Raw genomic sequence first — 22,999 nt, 5'->3', positions numbered from 1 at the left:
GCTAAATGAAAAGGAACCAAGGAAGGAGGAGGAGATTGGAGGGAAGAGAGGCTGCACACAAGAAAAAGAGACAGAAAAAAACAAGATGTCATCCAGAACCTTCCAAAGTCCTGACTGAAGACTGCAAAAGGTACTGCATCAGGTGTCACATAGAATCAGCTCCTTTATTTTCTATTACGTACAGCAAGTTGAGGCATTTGCACAGGAAATCAACATCTTTTAACACAGAATACAGTGTGGCATAGTATGCATAAAAGTACCAGGTATATATCTTATACGCAAGTCTCTTAGTGTTCTTCATTCAATGAGAGGAGCTCTCTTCTGCTGAGAGCGAATACAGTGTAAAGTCTACATAATATATCTTTCAGACCCCTGCTGTTTGTTAAAATAATATCATCATCATCATCATCATCATCATCACCCCACTCTTTTAGAGGAGAGCTGCCCCGCACTAACTCTGGTTTGGGGCTTCATATGTGTAAACACGACAGTCTCATTCTGCATGGAATGCTAGATCGGTAAACCACGCCTCTTTCGCTTCAAAAGGCTTCCAAAGGCCCATTTGTAAACCCCGCTCAGTAGATCAGATCCACGGTCAATCACTCCCTTTCTGCCTTTTTCTCTGTCTTTTTCTTTCACTCGTTTTTTTTTTTTACATGGACACAGTCTCCCACCCTTCTCTTTAAAGCATCATCCTCGTCCTCCTCCAATAGAGATCACAGGTAAGTGCAGGAAGCTCCTCCAAGAGGTGGGTGGGTGGTTTCGATAGAGTGGCTCTTCCTCAGGGGAAGGGAGGGGGGGGGGGGCTCAGTTATTGCTGGGCTTCAAAGAGGAACTTAGGAATGGGGAGACAAAAAGGGACAGGCGGAGGGGTCTCATGTCTCTGAATAACAATAGGTGTGACCCCCAGAAAAGTAGCACGATGAGACTGACAATTAGTTAGGGCTGGAACGGCTTTGGGAGCGGAGGCAGTCTCATCGTATTGATCTTTTTTATCAACGGATCGCACGCCAGGCAGGAGGGGCGAGGGCAGGGGGGCACGGGAAGGGCGTGTGGCAGGAGGGGCGAGGACAGGGGGGCACGGGAAGGGCGTGTGGCAGGGCGTGCTGTGGCGCGACACCGCGTGGCGCTGCCACGGCAGGCTCAGGTGTAGCGCGGCATCTCGCACTGCTCGCATCGGTTGAGCGCTGGGTGGTTGAGGAAAGTGCAGCTGTCACAGTTCCACTGGGCTCCCTCGAAGTCCTCGTCCCTCTGGGCGAGCGGTGGGGGTCGGGAGGGACGCTCCTCGTCTGGGGAAGCACAAGCACGGTCAGACAAACATTAGAAGTCCATGGCTGCACACTCTATATACACTCCAAAATACAGTTACGTTTATATATTAGCTTAAAGGAACACAACTTTGTGGGAAATTGGTATTTTTGTCATTGAGTTAGATACAGAATACGCAGTCTGACACCGTTAGCCGGTAGCTCCCTTTTAGCTATAGGCTAACTAGGCAGATAAGCTAATTTCCCAAAGAATTGGTATGTTGGGGCTTTTTACAGTAAGCAAGTGGGAGAGGGAGATGGGGTCAGAAGTAAACTGTAGTCCCAATGGGCACTTACCGTAATTTCCCGACTATTAGCCGCGGCTTATACATTGATTTTGCCAAATTTCTTATGAGGTTAATACAAGGGATCAGTTAATATGGTGTTAATATGGTCTGGTTTCTTTTTAACTTGCATAAAACACTGTCCTGCGGCTTATACACAATGCGGCTTATATGCGGGAAATTACTGTAGACCTGAGATTTGGTACGGGTGTATCCACTTCCACCACAGATCCCAAGTTAAGTTTGTTTACTGTCTTGTCAGTAAAGTGAATACAGGAAATGAGTGGGAGAGAGACAGGGGGAGTGGGCTCAAGAAATAACCTTGGCACTGGCAATGACCCTTTCTCTATTCTCCTCTAATGTAAACTTTCGTACTGACATTTCTGCTATTGTCTTTGTAAGGGTATGATGATAGTGAGAGACAACCTGAAAAATTATTCAATGTCTACGCAAGAAAAGTTTCACACTAAAAAGATATCTTCTGGTGTTTTGAATACTTAAGTTTCCATAAAAAGAAGGGTAGACGACCCTACACAATCGCAGTGCAGGTCAATGAACCCAACTCTGCACAAAAACACCAAGTCATGCTGAAGGCCTATTGCGTAACAGAAATCATCTACATGGTCATGTGCTCCACAGTCCGAGAGGGATTTGCAGTAGTAGTGCAACAATGATAAAAGTCTGGACTTGCCAGTGCCAGAACAGAAATGAGTACACTCTTGCCCAACTCTGTGTTTGTGTCCTCTTGATAACTACTCAGGTATTTATGACAAAAGGAACAAGTGTAATAAGCTAAGGCTTGTGCATCATCATAAATGTAGACTTCATGTAGTTACTTAATATTGTAGCATTTTTACAGTGTATGGCCATCAAAAATGGAAAAAAGCAAAGTAGGGAAAAGAGACTGTTTACTAGGGTGGTCATTTTTTTAATGTTCCACTCTCACCCGCTAAATGTGTTAGGATATAAATAAAAACAAAACACACTGTGCAAAAGTTTTAAATGTTCCGACAATATCTAGAGGTTGCTCAAGGCCTTTGAATATTTCAATCAGAAAACTTGTCCATCGTAGTAGCCAGTTCAGAGTTAACAATGCTCTTTCGAACTCTTTATGTAGTTTTGGGGAAAAAAAACCCTCCAAGGTTCATCCTGCAGATCGTTAACAATACATTTCACAGAATATAACTCTCTACCTTAAGGATTTGAACACACACAGCGAATACACAGTGAGGTGAAGTACACACTAACCCGGAGCAGTGAGCTGCCTTGATACAGCGGCGCTCAGGGTCAGGTGCCTTGCTCACTTGCACTTCAGTCATGGATGTGGATGGGAAAGCAGTTCTCAACCACTTCCCTCACCCATATTTTTCCTACTGGTCGAATGTGTTAAACTTCAAAGGTCTTGAGAAACCTCTAAATATTGATTGATAGTTACATTTTTGCCCAACTTCTTTTTTTATTTATTCAAACATATCGGTGGGGTGAGAGCATGAACCTTCAGAAGTTGAAAAATAAGGACCATCCTACTGTTCACACTGAGGTGGGGGGCTAACCTTTTTTAGAGGGTTTTGGTGGTACCACCGGACCAGGCTGAATGTTGTCATAGAAGTTATTCTTGGCTTTCGGATCAAACTTCCCTGTGAAAAACAGAGTAGAGTGTTACAGCTTAACCAAAATACTACAAAACACCCTGTCAAAACTGCTGGGTATACGCAGAGTTCTCACACCTTATCAAAAGACTTATCAAAATCCTTTCCAGGCCCCAAATCCCTCAAAATCAAGTACCCAACTCAGCATACTTTGAGACACACATCAAGGTTCACTGCTGTTACAACACTGAACATTTTTGTGATGAGAACTAACAGCCTTTACAGAAAACAATTAAAAGAGGTTTTCAAGGCTTTCAAGGCTTTCAAGGACCTCTCGGAACAGTTTACACTACTGAAACAGACTACCATTTTACAAGATCTGATGTTTCTCAAGAAGTGGACGACCTTGGGACAAATGTGTGCTTGAATGGGCCTGGCACATTCAGTACCTCTAGACTGCAGCAGGTCTGTCTCCTTCAAGGTGCAATCAATGTCAATCTGGAGCTGTCTGTTTAAGGTACGCAGTCTGGTCATCTCTTCAGGCTGTTCAACACACACATACACACACATGCTTCTTTGAGAAAATGCCAAAAGAAAAAAATCACGAAAATAGGATTAAATAACAAGCACTCATATAAGCCAAACACTACTGTTGCTTTGATAAATTGTCAGATGCCTTGATGCATCAGAATATTTTTTTTTATTCTAAGTCTCAGAGATTCTGCGAGGCAAAGGCATCAAGTTAACACTCTTCAAACCTCAATGATACAAAATAACAGACAATTGTTTTGAGGTTAAAATTAACATGTGGATGCTGCTGTTAAATTTTCACTGTCATCTTTGACCAGCTTTTGGGTATTATTTATTTTCTTGAAAGTATATCTCTTACAGGTGCCATATAACCTGAACAGTATTAAGAGGTCTGTCAAAATGGGTTGTCTCATATTGATTATTATGACAAGGAAAGACAGTCAGTTGAACGTCCTGCCAAAAAGATGGATTTCCACACATCACCACACCGTCAAAATGCCCTGCAGACATGCACTTACCCTGGGGATGAGGCTGGTGCTGTTGACCCTCCTGAAGCGTCTCTGCAAAGCATCATACTCCATGTCGTTGACTTCAGCCTTCAGCCCCTCCAGCTTCTGCTGTTCTTTGCACAGTTCCTTCAACAGCCGCTCCATTCGGGCCCTCTGGTGCAGCAGCAGAGCTAAAAGGAGGGAGAGAGACGCCACCATGTTAAAGCACAGGGTGTCACATTTTTATGTGGGGTGTCGACGTCAATGGACACGTTAGGGCCATCCACACTGCTACCGATGACTATAAAGACAGACTGTAACTGTAATGGTATGTGTGCACACTGACAGGTAAGTCATGCCTCTCATTGCTAGAATGCCTAAAATTCTATGGATTCTTAACATTTCTATCGTTCAAAAAGTTGCTCTAATAGTGATCTCTTATGATATTCTTCTTCATGTAGTCATTTCTCTTAACTCTTGTTTAGCAGATAATTGTCAGTAATTAACCTTTTTCCTCTCATGTAGTCCATCATTTTTTTAAATCTCTGTTCTGGTATATACATAAAATGACTTTGGTAGAAAACAAAAACATGCGCGCAATCACAGGCACACCCAACTACATCATGATTCATACCCTGTGTGTATGCATAGTCATCAGAGCCAGAGCTTGAGCGTCGTGGCATGCGGTTGGCGATGTGGGCAAAGCTGCCCGGCCCGGCCGAGATGGGCAGGATGGGCGGAGGGGCGCCGTGGCGCTCGCCCTGGTCCACGATGTTGAGCAGCGGCTCGGCCTCCACCGGCGGGGACCCGGCGGGCCTGTGATGAGGCTGCCCCGAGGACACTTTGATCTTGAAGCTGTAGGCCGAGCTGGCGGGCTGCGGGGAGGAGGTGGGCCGGGGCCGCGGCGGGCCCTGGTGGAGGTACACTCCGTGGTGGAAGGTGGTGCCCACGGGGCCGGTCATGCTGATGGCCCGTGACGGCGAGCTGGGCGACGGGCTGGTGGCCATGTAGTACGGGCCCTGGGGGTTGTGGACTGGGGAGTTGCTGCGCGGCCGCGGCCCTTCCAGTGTGATCTCGATCTGGTTCTTCAGGGAGCTCTTGGAGGAGAGGTAGGGTCTGTAGGCCTGCTGGTAGGGCATGTTCTGCAGGTTCGGGGGGCTGATGGGCAAGAATGCATGCGACGTCTGGGGGACCTGATGTTGGGGGGAGCTATAGGGGGAAGGGTGGGAGGGGTGGGAGGGGTAAGAGGGGGGCTGGTACGGGTTGGGCTGGTAAACGGCAGACCCGGCAGATGAGGGCCAGGGTGCGGGCTGTGGGCTCTGTGAGGGGGAGGGACGGATAAAGAGAGCGCTGTTGTTGCTGTTGTAAGAGGGGGGGATCTGCAAGGCCTGAGGAGCGTTAGGCAGGTTTTGGGAGAGGGTGACCGTGATCGGGTTCATGGTGTATCGGGGGATGGGGGTGTAAGTCGGGGACATGCCCTGCATGGGAGGGGGTGTGGGGGTACTGGCCGAGCGTCCTTGATCACTCATGAAGAAGGGGTTGTACCCAGGCGAGGGGGCCATGGCAGGGGCCGAGAGGGGCTCAGGGAACCCACCTCTCGGAGGCTCAATGTGGCTGTCGCTAGTGCTGTGCACCAGGTGGCGGCCCGGGCTGTTGGTCTTGTTGCCCTCAGAGGGGCCAAGGCTGATATGCAGCATATGGTTCCTGTTCAGACGCACCTCATCAGGAGGACTATGATATTCTTCATAAAGGTATCGGTTGCTTTCCTGAGCCAGCAGGTGGCAGCATATATCCAGGTTGTTATTGTTCTGAAACAGAAGACAACGATTGAAACAGAAGCTTCAAAACAATAGGAGGACCTTCCTGTGAAGTTGTGACTGCTTTTAGAAGTGACAAACAGTGGAGCTGCAATAAACTACTGCAGACATAAAAATGTACAATAATGGCACATCATTTCACGTTAGCATGGCACTGTTAAAAGTTAGAGATATGAGATGATAGTTGTTTGCATCCACCTGCAGAAGGTACTGGGACACTACTCCCTCTGGGATCTCCGGAAAGCGCTGCTTGAGGTCCTGCAGGATGTGATAGTCTAACTGCGGGCCTCCCTGCGCCATCGTGAGCACAGGGAGTAAGTCACTGAGCCCACAATCGGGAGCGCTGCACCTGTCGTTCACCTCTCATCCCCTGCGGAGAAAGTACAGGCTTGCTTGATACTGACATTCGACGGACCGCCCTTTAATTGTAACACAAAGGTTCTGTCAACATGACTACAACCGTTTTCAATCGATACTGAAAAATACAGCATTTGGGCCTCGCAGCTTTGCAGCAGTGCTGCAGCAGCAGCACCGCAACGGTAAACATGGAAGAAAACAGAGTTATATATAAATATATAAATGGTATCAACATAATCACAGGATAACATTTGCTAGGTCACATCTACGTTCGTGTGCCATAGTTAGGCTCTGCCATCCCCTCGCCGTATGTTTGTTTGGACATTTCGTTGTGCCAAGCAACCGAATGAAATCGGAAACCTGGCGTCTTGACATTTAACCATTCAATAACATTGCTTCAAGCCAACTTCTACCTTCGCATAAAATCATCACACATCTTACACAATTTCAGACGAAACACGTGGAATATCAGAAAACAAACGTTTTTTTTGTTACATACTATCTGCATGCATTATCTTTCTGCCTGTCTGGCTAACATTAGTTAGCCATGGTTGCATCCTGATTAGCCACATTGCAAGAATGTCGTTAAGAGCATCACTACGTGACTATAGGCTACGTAGACACTGTTCTGGTTTTCGATCAGAACGAGGGAGCGTTCAGCACAATGATCAAATATGCACAGCTAAGACTATTGATTAAAGTTAATAGCGGCATGCTGTAAGCATAAGGCTCGATTCAGTTGAAGTTGCATGTAACTTACATCAGCTAGCTAACGTTAACGTTACCTGCAACAACCTTATCACACAAGTCATGTCTGTCAAACAAAACAGACCACAGCGGAAAGAACTAAACGGAAGCCACATGAAGCTGGGCGTACAACTCATTTCAAATAAAAGCAATTCATGACAATGATTGCCGCATCCACAATCATATTAGTGTGACAGTGGTAACACAAACGCCAGCTAGCTACGGCTTTTGATTATGGCCACAACAACAGATTGTACGCAGGCTAAAATTAGCATACTGGCTAGTAAATGGATGCCTGGCGTTAGCGAGCTAACGTTATCCTACAACATTAAGGGGCAGCATTTCATCATGTCGACTACTTGTGTCTTTAAGTAGTTGCAGTACAATATATGTAACCATCAATGTTACACCGAATAAGACACCTTCATGATCACATGCCTGAGACCAAAGTCTAATGTTAACAGTTTGCTGTGTGATAAGGTTAGCATTACTTCCAACATTAGAAACGGAAAATCAGCGAACTAGCATTAACGCCCAGAGTTGACATATTGACATCATTAAATGGCCAATTAGACTTTGACCACAGGCTTCTCATTTGTGCAACAACAATGCAAAAAGACTCATCCTCAATCCACACAAAAGGAACTTGCCTGGTGACAGCTGGACATCCAACGTTAGCAACTTCGTTAAATGCAGCTAATTAGCTACAGAGGCATTTAGCTAACGTTAGCCTAAGAGGATGCTGTTAGCTAACTTTACTGTTGCAGCAAACTAGCCAGCTAATTTTCTTAACAGCTGGAACTTACCATGGACTGACCCTCTGTGTCCATGGGCCGCTAAATATTCTTTAAGTTGTCACCAAACACGACAATTGCGTTAACAAAGCCAAGAAAATTGGCGAAGACCTCGATATGTCCAAAGAGTGTGTTGTTACGTGGGTTCCAGGAACTGTAGGCCAACGTCGTCGTCTACCGCGATAACCTGCGCAGACGTAGAAAGGGCTTAGCAAATGCAGCTAAAAGTTAGCTAACAGTTCAAAATAAAAGTCCCGCAAAACCGCGATAATAAAAGAAACCACAGCCGCATGAAATCGATCAAGATTAAGCATCCCACAGTGCTTTACTTTACAAATGATTAAATATGAAAAATAACTAAATAAAAACAATAATTTACAGAATACAACATTCTCACATAAGAAATATACAAAGAAGAGAGGTAGTAGTTGTAATAAACAAATAATAAAAAAGAAAAAAATATATATTAGAAAATAAACCGTAAAAAAAGGCATTGGCATTAGTAGCATTAGCAGTAGTATTAGTAATGAAATAAAACAACCTGTTGGCAATTTTGTTTGTGTCATGCTGAATGCCATGTCTTCTTGAGTTGACAGGGTGTGCCAATTGTTCTTAATTAACATAGGTAAACGCCCTGTCAATTCTATTTGAATGAGGCCTATTGTGTTAGAGTGTGTTAAACCAAAATAGAAATAATTGCGTTATAGTCCAACCTAGATGTAATAAACAAAAGGTTTTCATTTCTGAGCTGAAAAAAGACGGGGTCGATACGCAAGATGATTTCCTGTTGAAATAAATATTTCATGGCGCTATTGCACTACACGGCCGCCAGATGACGCCATTTCATTGCTCGCTTACACCCAAATAAGGCACGAAGTGCATTGCCATGCCGCCATCTACTGGCCAAGAAGAAAAAAAGCGGCCGTCGAATAATCTTGTATTTGCATCCTTCTAATGCATCTGATAAATTGTGTTTCTCTTTTTAAATTCCGTTCCTTTACAAATTGTGATGTAGGCCAATCATTAAGGTATGCTTTTGAATGTAATTACTCTTGGTATTAGATGACAATACATTTGAGCAGTCTCTTTCTTCACATTGCTTAAGCCATTTTTGTTATACTTGCTATATCTTGTTCCAAAACTATATTCATTATCAAAGTGAATGGTTGCTGGCATAAGTCAGCTACGTTTAAGCACATACTAAGCACAAAACCGCAAAACGTTCACTGACGGAAGTCAAAGCCGGAAATTGCTGATATCAGAGTGTGCATACACGATTTACGTCCCTTACTACAACACATTCGGAAGTATAGTTCCTGCCGAAAATGCAGTCCAAACCGGAGAGACACTCGACATTGGTGAGTGTTTTGGTTTCGTTTTGTTGGTCGTAACGGCAAATAAGTTGTAATCATAGGTCATAAATCCACAACTTAAGTCCTTTCTATGGTTTTTTTTACTGTGAGCTCAACACTGAGGACAACAGTGTGCCTTTTCTTGGCACATATTGGTAAGAACGGACGTCCGACTAAGATTATAGCTAACCACGTTAGCTAGCGATGTTAGTGGTAACGCAATGTTTGCTTTCTTTCTTCGATAACTACAGGAATTGTGTGAGCATACGGTTTACAGATGTGGAGATGTCAAATTAATATCACAATGTCCGCTGTAACAATACTTGAATTTAAGCAACACGTAACAAAGTAATCTGTCTCTGATCTTCATCAAATAAATAGCTATGCATGCCATTAATGTTTACAATTGCAACATGGCTTAAAACGGTACTGATGGCAAAAGTTGCCGATGTCAAGCTGAATATACGCCCCGGAGTTGGTGTCAAACCAAATTGGTCTAATATGATCTTTGACCAGCTGTTGTGTGTTGTTCAGTTGGCTGGCGGGACCAGAAATACAGTTGTCTTGTAGTGCTGTACTTTGGAATCGTGATCGTATCTTTTTACCTGTGAGTTTTCCTTATTTTCAGGTAACAGTTGATATCTTGGATGGTTGACCTTTTTTCTCAAAGAGATGGACTCCAGTCACTCTGTTGAAGGTAGGCTACATCTATTTTCTTACTTACAAGTGTGACTTGATTCTTGATTATTTCAGATAGGCCTAATATTTGTGCTATGTCATTGGCAAGTTCTTCTTGACACACACAGGGGTCCAAGTTCAGATTCAAGGAATTTCATTACTTATAAATTCATTTTATGAGTACACGACAATAAACTTTGAACTTTTTAGGAATAACAGGCATAAAAATATTTTTTACAAGCCAAGGGCATAGAAAATATTGGAATTGAACAAGTCTTTGTTGTAGGAGCTAAACATTACATAGACACATTTTTTTTTTTTTTTTTTAAGTATATTTTTTTGGCCATTTTATGCCTTTATTGACAGTGACAGTGGAGATAGACAGGAAGTGAATGGGAGAGAGAGCGGGGGTGGGATCCGGAAAGGACCACGGGGCGGGAATCGAACCCGGGTCGCCGGCGTGCGGTGCAGGTGCCCCAGCCAGTTGCGCCACGGCTGGGGCCACATAGACACATTTTGAGCTGATGTGGCGACTGTTTTCCTGAATTTTGTCTGATTTGACACAGAATTACCCTTATTCCCATTGTGAAAAGAACTCAGGACTATAGTCCAACAGTGTTAGCGTTTATTAGTCAAGTCATGTCAAGTTTATTTCAGTAGCGCATTTCATACACAGAGGTCATTCAATGTGCTTTACATGAACAAAACCAAACAGTAATAGCCGTTAAAAGCATAGATGGGCAACAGTCAAAGAGTAAAAAGAAAAAGAAAGCATAAATCAAGGTAAAATCGTTTAAAAATAAACAATAATTAAAAAGAAAACATGACACAAGTTGGAATAATTAAAAGATAGATACAGAACTCAGTGCAGTTACCAGAGAGCATCTGAGAACAATTTGTTCTTAAGTCTAGATTTAAAACTGGCTGCAGTCGGGGCCTTTTTAATGTCATCCGAAAGTTGGTTTCAGAGCTGAGTCGCTTAGCAGCTAAAAGCTGCCTCACCATGTTTAGTTCTAACAGCATGTTTTACTAACAGGTATAGTTAGCAGTTTACAGTAGGTATTAGTTACTTAGAAACAATCTTGTGTTGTTTATTGATGTTTGAAGCTGATGAAATAAATTCACTGTATTAGGCCAAAACTTGAGTGGGGAAAAATTAGAAGGTAGAGAAATTCAAAGCTCTTTCACTTCTTGCCTTTTAGAACAGCGATCTGTTGGTGACTTGCTGACTTCTTTCTTTTATTTCCTTAAGGCCTGGATGCAGGAAAAGATGGAGAGAGCACCGAAAAGGAATCACAAGATCATCGATCCTCCACGGAAGTGAAATCAACACCATCAGGTAAGAGCCCCTGATTGGTGACTACAGGTTGGATTAGCAGACACGGAACAGCTTGCACAGTTTTCATGCAAATCAGATAACAATACTCTTTCCCACTCTCCCACTTCCTCACACTCAGATGTGGATTCAGCAGCAGAGGACCTGAGACAGATGGAGTCAGACAGAGCTGAAGAAAATAAAGCAGGAGAAGGAGGAGATGAAGCAAACACGGCAGGAGCCGATGTGGTTGCTTTAAGACCAGACTCAGGTGATCAAGAAGGACTTGCAACAGAAGGTGGAAAGCATGCAGACACAGCTTTGCAGAATGATGGTAAGGGAGACCTTTGAATAGCTGAAACATTTTTTCCCCCTTCCATTTCTCTCATAGCTTTACATGACCTTACAGCCACATTTCTGACTTCTCTACCGGAAACGGTAGGTGCAGAAACTGTGCGTGAAGATGGAGAAGAGACCCATTCAGTGTCTGCTGGACAAGGAGCAGGAGGTGACATGGTCGTAGGTAAAAGCCATTCCAATAGCTACAGTATGTGTGTGTTTGGGTGTGTGAGTGTGAATTAGTTAACTGGAAACAATTGTGTGTTGTTTATTGATGTGTGAAGCTGATGAATAAATGCAGACACTTTATTAGACAAAGACTTGAGCAGGGGAAAATTAGAAAGTAGAGAGGTTCAAAGCAATTTCACTTCTTGCCTTTTAGAACAGCGATCTGTTGGTGACTTGCTGGCTTCTTTCTCTCATTTCCTTAAGTCCTGGATGGAAAGGCGCCGAACACCAATGAGCAGCAGACAAGTGCTGGAGAGGATGGAGAGAGCACCGAAAAGGAATCACAAGATCATCGATCCTCCACGGCAGTGAAATCAACACCATCAGGTAAGAGCTCCTGATTGGTGACTACAGGTTGGATTAGCAGACACGAAACAGCTTGCACAGTTTTCATACAATTACAAATCAGATAACAATACTCTTTCCCACTCTCCCACTTCCTTCCTTCAGCAGCAGAGGACCTGAGACAGACAGAGTCAGACAGAGCTGAAGAAAATAAAGCAGGAGAAGGAGGAGATGAAGCAAACACGGCAGGAGCCGATGTGGCTGCTTTAAGACCAGACTCAGGTGATCAAGAAGGACTTGCAACAGAAGGTGGAAAGCATGCAGACACAGCTTTGCAGAACGATGGTAAGGGAGACCTTTGAATAGCTGAAACATTTTTTCCCCCTTCCATTTCTCTCATAGCTTTACATGACCTTACAGCCACATTTCTGACTTCTCTACCGGAAACGGTAGGTGCAGAAACTGTGCGTGAAGATGGAGAAGAGACCCATTCAGTGTCTGCTGGACAAGGAGCAGGAGGTGACATGGTCGTAGGTAAAAGCCATTCCAATAGCTACAGTATGTGTGTGTTTGGGTGTGTGAGTGTGAATTAGTTAACTGGAAACAATTGTGTGTTGTTTATTGATGTGTGAAGCTGATGAATAAATGCAGACACTTTATTAGACAAAGACTTGAGCAGGGGAAAATTAGAAAGTAGAGAGGTTCAAAGCAATTTCACTTCTTGCCTTTTAGAACAGCGATCTGTTGGTGACTTGCTGGCTTCTTTCTCTCATTTCCTTAAGTCCTGGATGGAAAGGCGCCGAACACCAATGAGCAGCAGACAAGTGCTGGAGAGGATGGAGAGAGCACCGAAAAGGAATCACAAGATCATCGATCCTCCACGGCAGTGAAATCAACACCATCAGGTAAGAGCTCCTGATTGGTGACTACAGGTTGGATTAGCAGACACGAAACAGCTTGCACAGTTTTCATACAATTACAAATCAGATAACAATACTCTTTCCCACTCTCCCACTTCCTTCCTTCAGCAGCAGAGGACCTGAGACAGACAGAGTCAGACAGAGCTGAAGAAAATAAAGCAGGAGAAGGAGGAGATGAAGCAAACACGGCAGGAGCCAATGTGGCTGCTTTAAGACCAGACTCAGGTGATCAAGAAGGACTTGCAACAGAAGGTAGAAAGCATGCAGACACAGCTGTGCTGAACTATGATAAGGGAGACCTTAGATTAGTTTGTTTCCTGTAACAATTGTTTGTTCAATATGTGACCTTATGGCTGTATTCTCTCCTATAACCAGCAGATGCAGAAATTCAAAGTGAAGATGCATCAGACAAAACAAAAACCAAAACAGAGACCCCTCCTGCAGAAGCAGCACCAACAGCAGGATGTGACACTGGTATGAAGACAAGTCTAAGCAATCACATGTGCCACATTTCCCCCTTCCTCTTGCAACTGCTCTTGCATAAATGTTCAATACTAACTACTGACTACACTTATAGGTGATACCGGATCGAGAAGCAAAAAGCCTAAGGAACACGAAGGAATAACACAGACAACAGAAGTGGAAGAGACCGAACAGAGAGCTCCTCCAACACTCAACAATCAACAATCAACACAACACTGTAAGAACTTCTATTTATCCAATTCACAACTTGTATAAATCTATTTAACATTCGCGGTCGTCACACATTGAACTCAGTTATTCACTTCCCTCTTTTCTCTTTTTGTATTTTTTTTTACCCTTCCCAGTACCGGTGGGGCTGGCTATAGGAGCAGTGTTACTCCTGGTGTTCGCTGTGTTTGTTCCATGTCTTTGGCCCGCTCCTGAGCCAGAAAAGCCAAACCTGGACAAAGTAGAAGTGTTCCGGGAGGAGATGGCGAAGGTTGAACGGAGCTTCCGCAATCAGCGGTCAGAGCTGTGGAGGCGCAGCCGTATACACCTCCAGCGCCACCTGAAGTCCGCCAAGCCCAGCGAGCCTGTCAGCCTGATCTTGGTGGGGGGCCGAAAGGCAGAAAGGACCCTGAAGTGCCTGGCTGCACATCTGGCTAAAGCCTTCTCCTCGTCCCTCAATGGATCTGTGCTTCAGGTGGACGGTAGCAGTCTGGCCAACATGGACCACGACCAGGTGAGTAATCTGGGCAACAGACTGGCATGACGTGCAATGGTCAAGATCAGCAGCCGACAGCTGAAATCACACATTTCCCTATTTTAATTATATCTCCCTTAGGTGAAGCTGGACCTGGACAACCAGCTGAAAGACGCCTTTGAGGGCGACAAGCCGGCTGCCGTCATCCACCGTCTGGAAGAGCTGCCGCCGAGCTCCACGCTCATCTTCTACCGCTACTGCGACCACGAGAACGCCGCCTACAAGGATCCTCTCCTGGCCTTCACCGTGCTCCTGCCGCAGGACGCCGTGGATCCCGAGTTCAGCATCAGCCAAGTGGAAGAGATGGCGCACAGCCACCTCCACGACAAGTACCTGACCTCAGATCAGCCGGACACTTTTGACAGAATGGACGTGGACAAGCTGAGTGGGCTGTGGAGCCGCATATCCCACCTCATACTGCCTGTGAATGTGGAGGAGCACATGGAGAAAGGGGGCTGTGACTGGGAGTGAGAAAGACACTGGAGGATCATGGACTCACCAGAATAATTACAGAATAAAAGAGAAAGAATTAAGTCTGAGTAAAGGAGAGGGCATGTTAGTCCTTTTTCAGATTTGTCCTGCGTCTTTCCTGATTTAGTGAGGGATGAGTCCTTATAACTTAACTTGCACTTTTGTCGCGATAAAGAAAGAGACACTTAACACTTTGGAAGTGATTGAAGAGCAACGTGAAAGCGAATGAAAGCATTCCACAAGTGTGTTAAGATTTTTTGAAGGGTGTTCTTATGAGTTTTGATAAAATGTTATTTGATTACTTCAAATGTGCCTTTAAATTAAAAAATAAAATAAAAAGGTCATTTTTGTGTGGTTCCTGTTATATTTTTAGACAAGCCTCAGAGTTCCAAAGGATCATGTTGTTATACAATATATATTTTTCTAATGAACCGTGCAAAAGAATGAAAACAATAGAGTGTAAGTAAATAAATAAAATAAATAAATAAATCATACTGTATATACATATAAAAGTCTTGTCAGAGATCTCATGAAAGTCCTGTCCAAAGCCATCGATGGCTTTGGTCCTGTCAAAATACCGGAAGAGAGTGGTGTTCAAAGAAAGCAGTCCGTAAGGAAACTACACCTTGTCATGCTAACAGAGCTAACGTCGATGGAGTCCGAAAAGTTTGATATGCATGTGTAACCGCGATATTAACTAAATCGGGTGAAGATGGAAGCTGGAGATTCAGATAAAACCAACACTGATCCACCGAGCAGGAGAGTGACAAGACAGTCGACAAAAGGTTGGTTATTCAATTAAATAAATGATTATATCTGACGTTTTTTTTTTTTTTTTAAATCATAGCCATGGCTAAGAATGAACTTCAACGTTTGCATCAACGTTTAGTTGGTTCAGCACACGTTAGTAATGTTAGCGGACATGGCTAACACGTGACAAAATATTATGTTGACTGAGACGTTGGTTGTCTATTATAGCACACTTCGCACTTGTTCGTTTCAACTTCAGCTTCAGAAGAGTAAGTTGATTTGAGTAGTTTCAGTCTGCTTCCTGAAATGTGGACTTGCTATAAGTAACGGAAGCAGCGTTAGCTAGCTTCTAGCATATATTTATTATTTTTCATCTACAGCATGTACTCATCATGAGTTAGGCATGTAAACTGTCGTTGACGTATGTTTTGTTAATTATAAAGGTTTCACCATTAAATCAGGAAGAGTTCTAGACAAATCCCAACCATCTTATCCGAACAGCATTACTCATTCATCAACTTTAGCTATTGTCGAGCATCGGGGTAGTTTCACTTTCCTTATTAGTTTTGGCGGAAAAATCCCAGCTAGCCAACGTTAGCACACATAGACACTAATTCTGTTGACGCTGTTGCCCTGCTTAGATTCTGGTATTGTCTTGAGACCAAGAGAGCCTTTGAAGAGAACGCGGAGAGATGCTGTACCGCCAAGTGGTGCTGCGGTCAATGGATCCGAGATCCGAGATAGACTACCGAGCACTGATGATGATGGTAGGTTGCTTGAATTTAACATTACCAGATGAAATGCCATATTGGAGGAAATACCCTAAAGCATACTCATCATAATAGGTGGATTAAGTGCACAATAATAATTAAAACTTGTAAATGCATTTGTAATGGGGAAAATATTTAATCCACTCGTTGGATGCTGAAATTACACAGAGCCACTTAAGAAAAGGCGAAGCCTGCAGTCGGCAGAGGAGGAAGATGCTACTGACAATGAAGATGACATGGAAGTGAAAGAGGATGGAGATGAGCCGGATTCTGATAAGGATAAAGAGACCAGTTCAGGGGCGCTGCAGCATGATCTCATAAGGGGTGAGACACCTGAAAGAAGTCATCCACTTAGTCTTAGACATCCTGTCTGAAACAGTATAGTATACTTGCGTCATTTTCCTAGCTTTATTGCTCTGCGCAGTCATTCAGAATGATTAACCTCAATAAATTCATTTATAGTGAGTTGAAGTGTAGATGATCTCCTTTACAGTTCTATTGTTATCTGGGCTACCTTGTTTCAGTCTGCCTCTGCTATTCTTTATACTGTACGCTATGAGTAAGACATAAATACATCGGTCAGATAGTAACATACATGGTGGTGAGTTTATAGATTAAGTATAGTCGTTTTCGGTGATCAATAGAGCATGCCCGTGAATTTAAACTCTTGTTTAGATGCAGTGCATTGTTGTATGCAGAAACGACACCCTCGCATGCGTGTGTACAGCCTGTGCATACTGAAAATGTACGGATCCCGTCAATTCCTATTTAATCTAATGTAAATACTATAGGATGTCGTACAGACAAAAACCTAGCCTGAGAAAGGGCATGTGTGGCATGAGGTAGTGTGAGATCTGTCATTCGTTCAATTCATGACACATATCCAGAATCATCGGTCCGACTGATCCCGCTGAAGAGTGTACCCCAAAGCACAGAGGGGGTGTTTCAGTTGGAGCCACCGGAGGCCGCAGTGACCCTGAGGAGTCGCAGGTCCATTCACCCGACAAACTTGAACATCGAGCCCACCAAACACAGCACAGGTGAGGCCGCACTGCACGCTTCTAAAATGAACAAAAGTGGCCACAACATTGTCAACTGCACTTCCGTATTGGCAAACTTTTGTCATTACCAATTTGGCAGTTGGTGGAGTATAAAGGTCATATAGTTTCATTACTAAGTTATGGAGTGGAACTTCATCATGCTGTGTTGTGTGTTTGTACAAATGTCAGGGTCTTCAAAAAGAGGCTCTGGTGCTTCTCTACACATCCCCACCAGACCCAAGACAGACAGCAGGACTGAAGGTCAAACGGCGCAAAGCATCCAGCAAGACATCCAGCAGTATCACCGCAAGCTGCAGGACGGGCTCCCAGTCCCAGGTATCCAATCACATAGTTCTGGAGTTCTGTATGAATGCCTACCATGAAAAGGTCAGAGTATGAAGCTTTACGATGTCTCATGTGAACCCTGTTGTCTTGTCCATTAGATCATGTTGACTTTGCAAGAAGTAGTCGACGAGGTATGAGTCACAACCAGACTTCAAACAACATTGTCCAAAATGCGAAACTGGAGAAAAAAGCAGGTAAAGCAGATTTCTGATTTTAACCAATCACACTGGACTTATCGTTGTTTTTGTTTTTTGTCGAAGGAAATCTACCAGTGAATGAATTGTAAATTGTGTGTGTTTGTGTTTGTGTGCTTAAAGCATTGACAAGAGTGTTGCCTAAAGGTAAACCAAGCCAAGCCAAGGCTCCAAGTAAAGGTACAGTATTTGTTTTCTCATTTGCAGGCGCTAACACAAAAAAAGTTACATCCACATGCATGCACAGAACACATTAATATGTATTTACACTTTGTGAATAGACTTTCCTAGACATGAAGTTTTTTTCTCTATTTTTTCCCCTCTGTGCAGGTGCTGCAAGTCGTATCTGTACGGTCATCCTGTGGCTTTTCCTCCTCTGCGTCTCCCTCTCGGTAGCCGTGCTGGGCTACCAGAGGGTTCCGTGGTCAACCCTCATCAAACGAGCGCCATCACAACCCGCTTCCCCCGACCCCTCGCTGGACGTCTTCTCCAGCCACATGACGGCGCTGCAGCAGCAGTTTCGGAGCCAGCGGAACGAGTTCTGGAGGCGCAGCGGCATACACCTTCAGCGCCACCTGCAGACGGCCCAACCCTCTGAGCCGGTCAGCCTGATCCTGACCGGGGGCCGTGGGGCCGAGAGGACGCTGAGATGCCTGGCCGCAGGCCTCGCGTCGGCCTTCTCCTCTGCGACTAATGGCTCTGTGCTGGAGCTGGACGGAGCGAGTCTGGCTGACAAGGACGGCAGTCAGGTGAGGAAGCATAGGCATGAGAGGAGAACACCTCTCATAGCACTTCTTACAACTAGTCTTGCTTATCCTACAGACAATTGCACTCATTGAGGCACTTATTGTGTTTTTTGTTTATTGTTATAAAATGTATTGTTAGAATTGCTCTTAAAAGCTTAAAAATGATTTTTTACCATGTTGTAAGTCACTTTGTTTAAAAAGCGTAAAAGCGTCAGCCAAATATAATGTAATGTCTGGCAGTGAAATAACTGGTGCAGTGTTTAGCTAGATCATCACTGGATCATGAGCATGAGCGAGTTAAAGAAGGCATAACTAATCGTAATCGCTAATCGTAAAGTGATTAGTTATGACTCAAGCGAAGCGGCATACAATGAATTTATGTGTACATTTAGTGACTGTACACAAATTGACCTGCAGATGGTGGTGTTGAGTGAAGGGTTGCCGGATGAAGTTGAAATGTACACACAAACACACACGTTACATACACCACACACACACTCACAAGCAAACACATGCACACAGAAGCAAACACACATGTACAATTACACACAAAAAAATTGCAAGAGTAAGGGATGTTGTAGGAGATGGAAACAAATGGACAACAGAGATTTATTTTTGCGGCGGTACATCTAGTTATGGTCTAGGTTATGGTCAGTCAGCAGTTATGCTTTGTTCTTTCCAGTGCCTGGCCAACTATGTAATACATTTTGAACGTAGTCTGGTCTCTGGTGTTTGTGTGTTTGTTTGGTGCTGTGTTTGTCTGTTTCCCTCTTTGTTCACTCATGTATTTATAAATTCATTTCTTCTTCTTCATCCGATACTGCACCAGGTGAAGCTGGACCTGGACAACCAGCTGAAAAAAGCCTTTGAGGGCGACAAGCCGGCCGCCGTCATCCACCGTCTGGAAGAGCTGCCGCCGAGCTCCACGCTCATCTTCTACCGCTACTGCGACCACGAGAACGCCGCCTACAAGGATCCTCTCCTGGCCTTCACTGTGCTCCTGCCTGAGGACGCCGTGGATCCCAAGGCCAGCCTCCAAGAGGTGGAGGAGATGGTGCACAGCCACATCCACGAGAGGTTCTTGGTACCCGACCAGCCCGACACCTTCGACAAAATGGACGTGAACAAGCTGAGCGGGCTGTGGAGCCGCATCTCCCACCTCGTCCTGCCTGTGAACTCGGAGGAGCACATCGAGGAAGGCGGCTGTGACAGGAACTGAGCGAACCAGAGGAAAGCGAAATGAAGAATCACAGTCGAAATGTGCTCAGGAAGCTACTTGCACTGGAGTTACCCCATACAAGATCTGGTCCACAGCTACCCCCGTATGTGTGTGTGTGTGTGTGTGTGTGTGTATGTGTGTGTGCGTGTGTGTGTGTGTGTGTTTTTTAATGCGTGTTTGATGAAGATAATTTGCAGGAGTGTCCAGGAATGATCTCTGATTGATGAAAGTGGATACTACACTGAGCTTTTGGTACCTAATGCTCGGGTGTTTAGGGTCCCAGCTAAAATGTGGGTTTGCTGGTTTGTCTCATCACCGATTTAAGTATATGAGCTATGAAGCCATGATACAAGATTTTGTATTTGTGACGGATGCAGTGCCGGACTATGTGAAGATCAGACTGCAAAAACACGGACCTCCCATGCAGTTAGCGCATGCTCTCAGAAAGGGCTGGTGGCTGACTTTTTGTTTTGGCTGACAGTTTTAAGGATGCGTAAAGCATTGAAAGGAAATATTTTCTGATCTTGATGACTGTGGATAAAGGACCTTGTGTTTTAAAATCAGACCCAAAGGTTTTTATTTCATAAATTGTTTATGGACCTTAATGAACAACAAATATTTTTGTCTCTCTGTGTTGTGTTTGTGTTTTGAAATTACTTCATGCTTGTATGTTTCTTGTTCATGACATCACTTTTGTAAGGGACTATACATAATGTTCTGAAACAATACATTTTCATAATCCATTTATTGATTTCATTCCTTATTGTAGTCCTCAGATCAGAGTAGTTATACTCATAAGTTCATGCTCAGTTCATTGAAAATTGTTGTGCCGTTTTCTAGCTCTACCATTCCAGTGAATCTCCACTCTTCCAATTCCCTTCTCCTGCACTGATTCATCCTTGTTTTTAGAAGGTCAAAAGGCCAGATGTTTTGGAAGAATTTAGGCTGCGTTTTGTGAAAGATTTACTTTGTTAATGCCATTGAGTTTGTTCATTAAAAAAATACTGTATATTTGTAAAATGTTTCTCTGGCAGTGAATGTACACCGTTAACGATCCAGCTAAGCATTCAATAATGAATACTGAATATTATACTGTAATATATCAGCTTATAAATAAGTAAACAGCAGTCAGGGAGTTTCTCTGTTGACATGATAACTATCTTGCATCTTGACCCGCACTGTGCCCTGCTTCAGTGCTGGGAGAGAGGGAGTGGCTTAGAGCGGAGAAGGCCAATATATTTTACCGATATATTTCATATTTATGTATATTTTGTATTGCTTATCCAAGCAACGTCAGTCTTGGCACTGCACATGGTTCACTGTGCCCGTAGCAGAATACCTGCCAAGTTTGAAATCAGTCTGACAAATGGTTCGAGAGATATGGCAATAACAGACAGATGTTGTAAAATAGATTATTGTTATATCAACCCCCATAACAGGAGATGGTTCTGTGACCAGTGTTTACAAAATAGACATCTTTAGCTCTTAATCAGCTACATTAGTTTCAGTCAGCTAAATGTAGTCATTCAATCATTTGCTTTAGTGCATTGATGGCAACACCAATCGGCTGCTCCACCAGCTTTAATTCCCAGCTGGAGGCAGCAAAGACCACAGAAGGCTGATTCACACACACACACACACACACACACACACACACACACCACAGAGAGGGTTGGACACACCCTTGAAACCAAAACATTATCTTTATGACTTATCCTCGTATTGAAAGAGGAAATCTGGCTAATTTTCACGTTGAGCTCATTTTCTCAAAGTCACCGAATGGCCTACTGTTGGAACGGGGAAAACCCCCCAGAAAACAGTTGTTTTTGACCTACTTTGGTAAAACCAATTATTACCAAACTAGGTAATAAACCAACGTTTATTTCGTGCCAACAATACTCTGTGACCTCGAGAAACTGAGATCTATGTGAAACTATCTTGAAGGTGACTTATGATTGTGATTGAGTAACTATGAATTGACGTGCTTAAGGAAAGTCCCTACTATTTTATGGCATTCACTTTGTGATGCTGCTACTTTGAAAGCTGTACAGTGAAACACTACCACCTTAATTCCTGATTGAGAATGCCAGCATCTTGACTCACTGTCAGATGACCATGCATGTGATCATTCAGTCAGTATGTGAGCAGTTCGATGTATTCTGAGTTTCTGACTGCCCTGGCAACCAGATAAGATTTGTAGTATCATCTGGAGTATGCAGGACTACGAGTCCAAAAACCTGGGTTTGCATTCTAGCATCCTTCACCATAAAGTGCAGCTTTAATTTTAGATTTTTAGTTTCAACAGAAATAGCTCGGATTGGTTCTCTTAAATGGGCCTGTCAGAGCTTAATGGCAAGTGACTGATTTAGTCTTCCACTGTTGCTACATCACTATCTTGCAGAACTGAATTGAATTTAATAGAAATATATTATTGTTTATTTAATTATAAATAATAATATCAAATACCATTTCAAACCACTTCATTTAAATGTTTTAATGCATTGTGCAGTAATAGGACATGTATAACAACAACCTCTGAATTTCATGGGGGAGAAAATCAAAAGCTCTGAGCACGTTCAAGTTGGAAAGGCACGGTTAGTCTGGTCTGTAACACAATTTCCCTCCCTTTAGCCTATGACATCTGACAAATGGCTTGTTTATGTCAGCGGTATATCTTATGATCCACTTAACGTTTCCTTGGAATGGGTGTAAAGTCCACAACTGTCTACATGTTTTATGAGTCCAGTCCAGATAGATACTGAAGGAATGTAGTGTTGTCTTCCTTTTTGCTCATATCTATATCCACACCATTTTCATAGGTATGACCCACATTGCTTCCTTCTAGGACCAATAAGTTGAGTCACTATTTAATCTTTTTTTGTACTTTGTACTTTATTCTGGAAAATCCAATCAGTGTGGCAGGTTTATATCAGATCACACAGTATCCACTTAATTGCTAATCCTAAATTAGACATTAGAGGCCAGTTTCCCATTGGTGAGGGCTGGTCATAATCTGGCTATCACCATAAATTCGCTGGAAGTTCAGGCAGGGTTCACCCAGCCTAGGCTGGTCATATTTATTGAGAATAACCATTAAATCTAGGACTCTGCTTAATCCATGTCTGGGAAGCCGGTGTGAGATGTCACGCTGGCTCATACTCTAGCACTACTTGTTTGTGTATGAGAGATAATGAGGGTAATGAGGGTC

General features: G+C 43.6%; 3 protein-coding genes across 17 annotated transcripts; 2 read left to right on the top strand and 1 right to left on the bottom strand.

The window, feature by feature from the left end:
* Window positions 1-138: 138 nt before the first annotated feature.
* Window positions 139-8,090, bottom strand: tab3 (TGF-beta activated kinase 1 (MAP3K7) binding protein 3). Of its 3 annotated transcripts, XM_062555860.1 has the most exons (8): window positions 7,927-8,090; window positions 6,215-6,386; window positions 4,834-6,007; window positions 4,230-4,390; window positions 3,630-3,723; window positions 3,145-3,228; window positions 1,102-1,289; window positions 139-1,060 (listed from the first exon to the last, which is right to left on the bottom strand). In XM_062555860.1, the coding sequence occupies exons 2-7, from the start codon at window positions 6,314-6,316 to the stop codon at window positions 1,144-1,146; spliced, it is 1,761 nt and encodes a 586-aa protein (XP_062411844.1). In that variant the 5' UTR covers window positions 6,317-6,386; window positions 7,927-8,090; the 3' UTR covers window positions 139-1,060; window positions 1,102-1,143. The 3 variants fall into 3 exon arrangements, with proteins under 3 accessions (XP_062411844.1, XP_062411842.1, XP_062411843.1); XM_062555858.1 differs by having other exon boundaries at window positions 139-1,289; XM_062555859.1 differs by lacking the exon at window positions 7,927-8,090 and adding an exon at window positions 7,771-7,912 and having other exon boundaries at window positions 139-1,289.
* A 1,126-nt stretch (window positions 8,091-9,216) lies between these two features.
* LOC134101909 (torsin-1A-interacting protein 2-like) lies at window positions 9,217-15,111 on the top strand. Of its 12 annotated transcripts, none has more exons than XM_062555791.1 (14): window positions 9,217-9,272; window positions 9,895-9,963; window positions 11,197-11,283; window positions 11,402-11,557; window positions 11,651-11,782; window positions 12,031-12,153; window positions 12,277-12,420; window positions 12,514-12,645; window positions 12,894-13,016; window positions 13,140-13,283; window positions 13,407-13,505; window positions 13,609-13,731; window positions 13,859-14,235; window positions 14,338-15,110. In XM_062555791.1, the coding sequence occupies exons 2-14, from the start codon at window positions 9,939-9,941 to the stop codon at window positions 14,725-14,727; spliced, it is 2,055 nt and encodes a 684-aa protein (XP_062411775.1). In that variant the 5' UTR covers window positions 9,217-9,272; window positions 9,895-9,938; the 3' UTR covers window positions 14,728-15,110. The 12 variants fall into 12 exon arrangements, with proteins under 12 accessions (XP_062411775.1, XP_062411776.1, XP_062411777.1 ...); XM_062555792.1 differs by lacking the exon at window positions 9,217-9,272 and adding an exon at window positions 9,287-9,421 and having other exon boundaries at window positions 12,280-12,420; window positions 14,338-15,111; XM_062555793.1 differs by lacking the exon at window positions 9,217-9,272 and adding an exon at window positions 9,287-9,421 and having other exon boundaries at window positions 13,143-13,283; window positions 14,338-15,111.
* A 236-nt stretch (window positions 15,112-15,347) lies between these two features.
* On the top strand, window positions 15,348-20,811 carry LOC134101908 (torsin-1A-interacting protein 2-like). 2 transcript variants are annotated; one of them, XM_062555789.1, is made up of 9 exons: window positions 15,348-15,512; window positions 16,119-16,244; window positions 16,416-16,571; window positions 17,135-17,287; window positions 17,477-17,617; window positions 17,731-17,826; window positions 17,950-18,006; window positions 18,157-18,575; window positions 19,402-20,811. In XM_062555789.1, the coding sequence occupies exons 1-9, from the start codon at window positions 15,440-15,442 to the stop codon at window positions 19,789-19,791; spliced, it is 1,611 nt and encodes a 536-aa protein (XP_062411773.1). In that variant the 5' UTR covers window positions 15,348-15,439; the 3' UTR covers window positions 19,792-20,811. The 2 variants fall into 2 exon arrangements, with proteins under 2 accessions (XP_062411773.1, XP_062411772.1); XM_062555788.1 differs by having other exon boundaries at window positions 17,477-17,623.
* Window positions 20,812-22,999: the final 2,188 nt, after the last annotated feature.

The sequence above is a fragment of the Sardina pilchardus genome, chromosome 15 (genome assembly GCF_963854185.1).
Source record: "Sardina pilchardus chromosome 15, fSarPil1.1, whole genome shotgun sequence".
NCBI lineage: Eukaryota > Metazoa > Chordata > Actinopteri > Clupeiformes > Clupeidae > Sardina > Sardina pilchardus.
The sequence above is the reverse complement of the archived record's forward strand: the minus strand, read 5'-3'. Positions and strand labels throughout refer to the sequence as shown.

Bases quoted from the DNA above. Each gene is read 5' to 3' on its own strand.
- tab3 (XM_062555858.1), bottom strand. From the start codon at position 6,316: ATGGCGCAGGGAGGCCCGCAGTTAGACTATCACATCCTGCAGGACCTC. The intron at 6,008-6,214 runs GTGGATGCAAAC...CTTCTGTTTCAG, and splicing joins TGTCCCAGTACCTTCTGCAG to AACAATAACAACCTGGATAT. The intron at 3,724-4,229 runs GTAAGTGCATGT...TGTGTTGAACAG, and splicing joins GCACCAGCCTCATCCCCAGG to CCTGAAGAGATGACCAGACT.
- LOC134101909 (XM_062555790.1), top strand. From the start codon at position 9,939: ATGGACTCCAGTCACTCTGTTGAAG. The intron at 11,284-11,401 runs GTAAGAGCCCCT...CCTCACACTCAG, and splicing joins AGTGAAATCAACACCATCAG to ATGTGGATTCAGCAGCAGAG. The intron at 13,284-13,406 runs GTAGAAAGCATG...TCCTATAACCAG, and splicing joins AGAAGGACTTGCAACAGAAG to CAGATGCAGAAATTCAAAGT.
- LOC134101908 (XM_062555788.1), top strand. From the start codon at position 15,440: ATGGAAGCTGGAGATTCAGATAAAACCAACACTGATCCACCGAGCAGG. The intron at 17,827-17,949 runs GTAAAGCAGATT...GTGTGCTTAAAG, and splicing joins GAAACTGGAGAAAAAAGCAG to CATTGACAAGAGTGTTGCCT. The intron at 18,007-18,156 runs GTACAGTATTTG...CCCTCTGTGCAG, and splicing joins AGCCAAGGCTCCAAGTAAAG to GTGCTGCAAGTCGTATCTGT.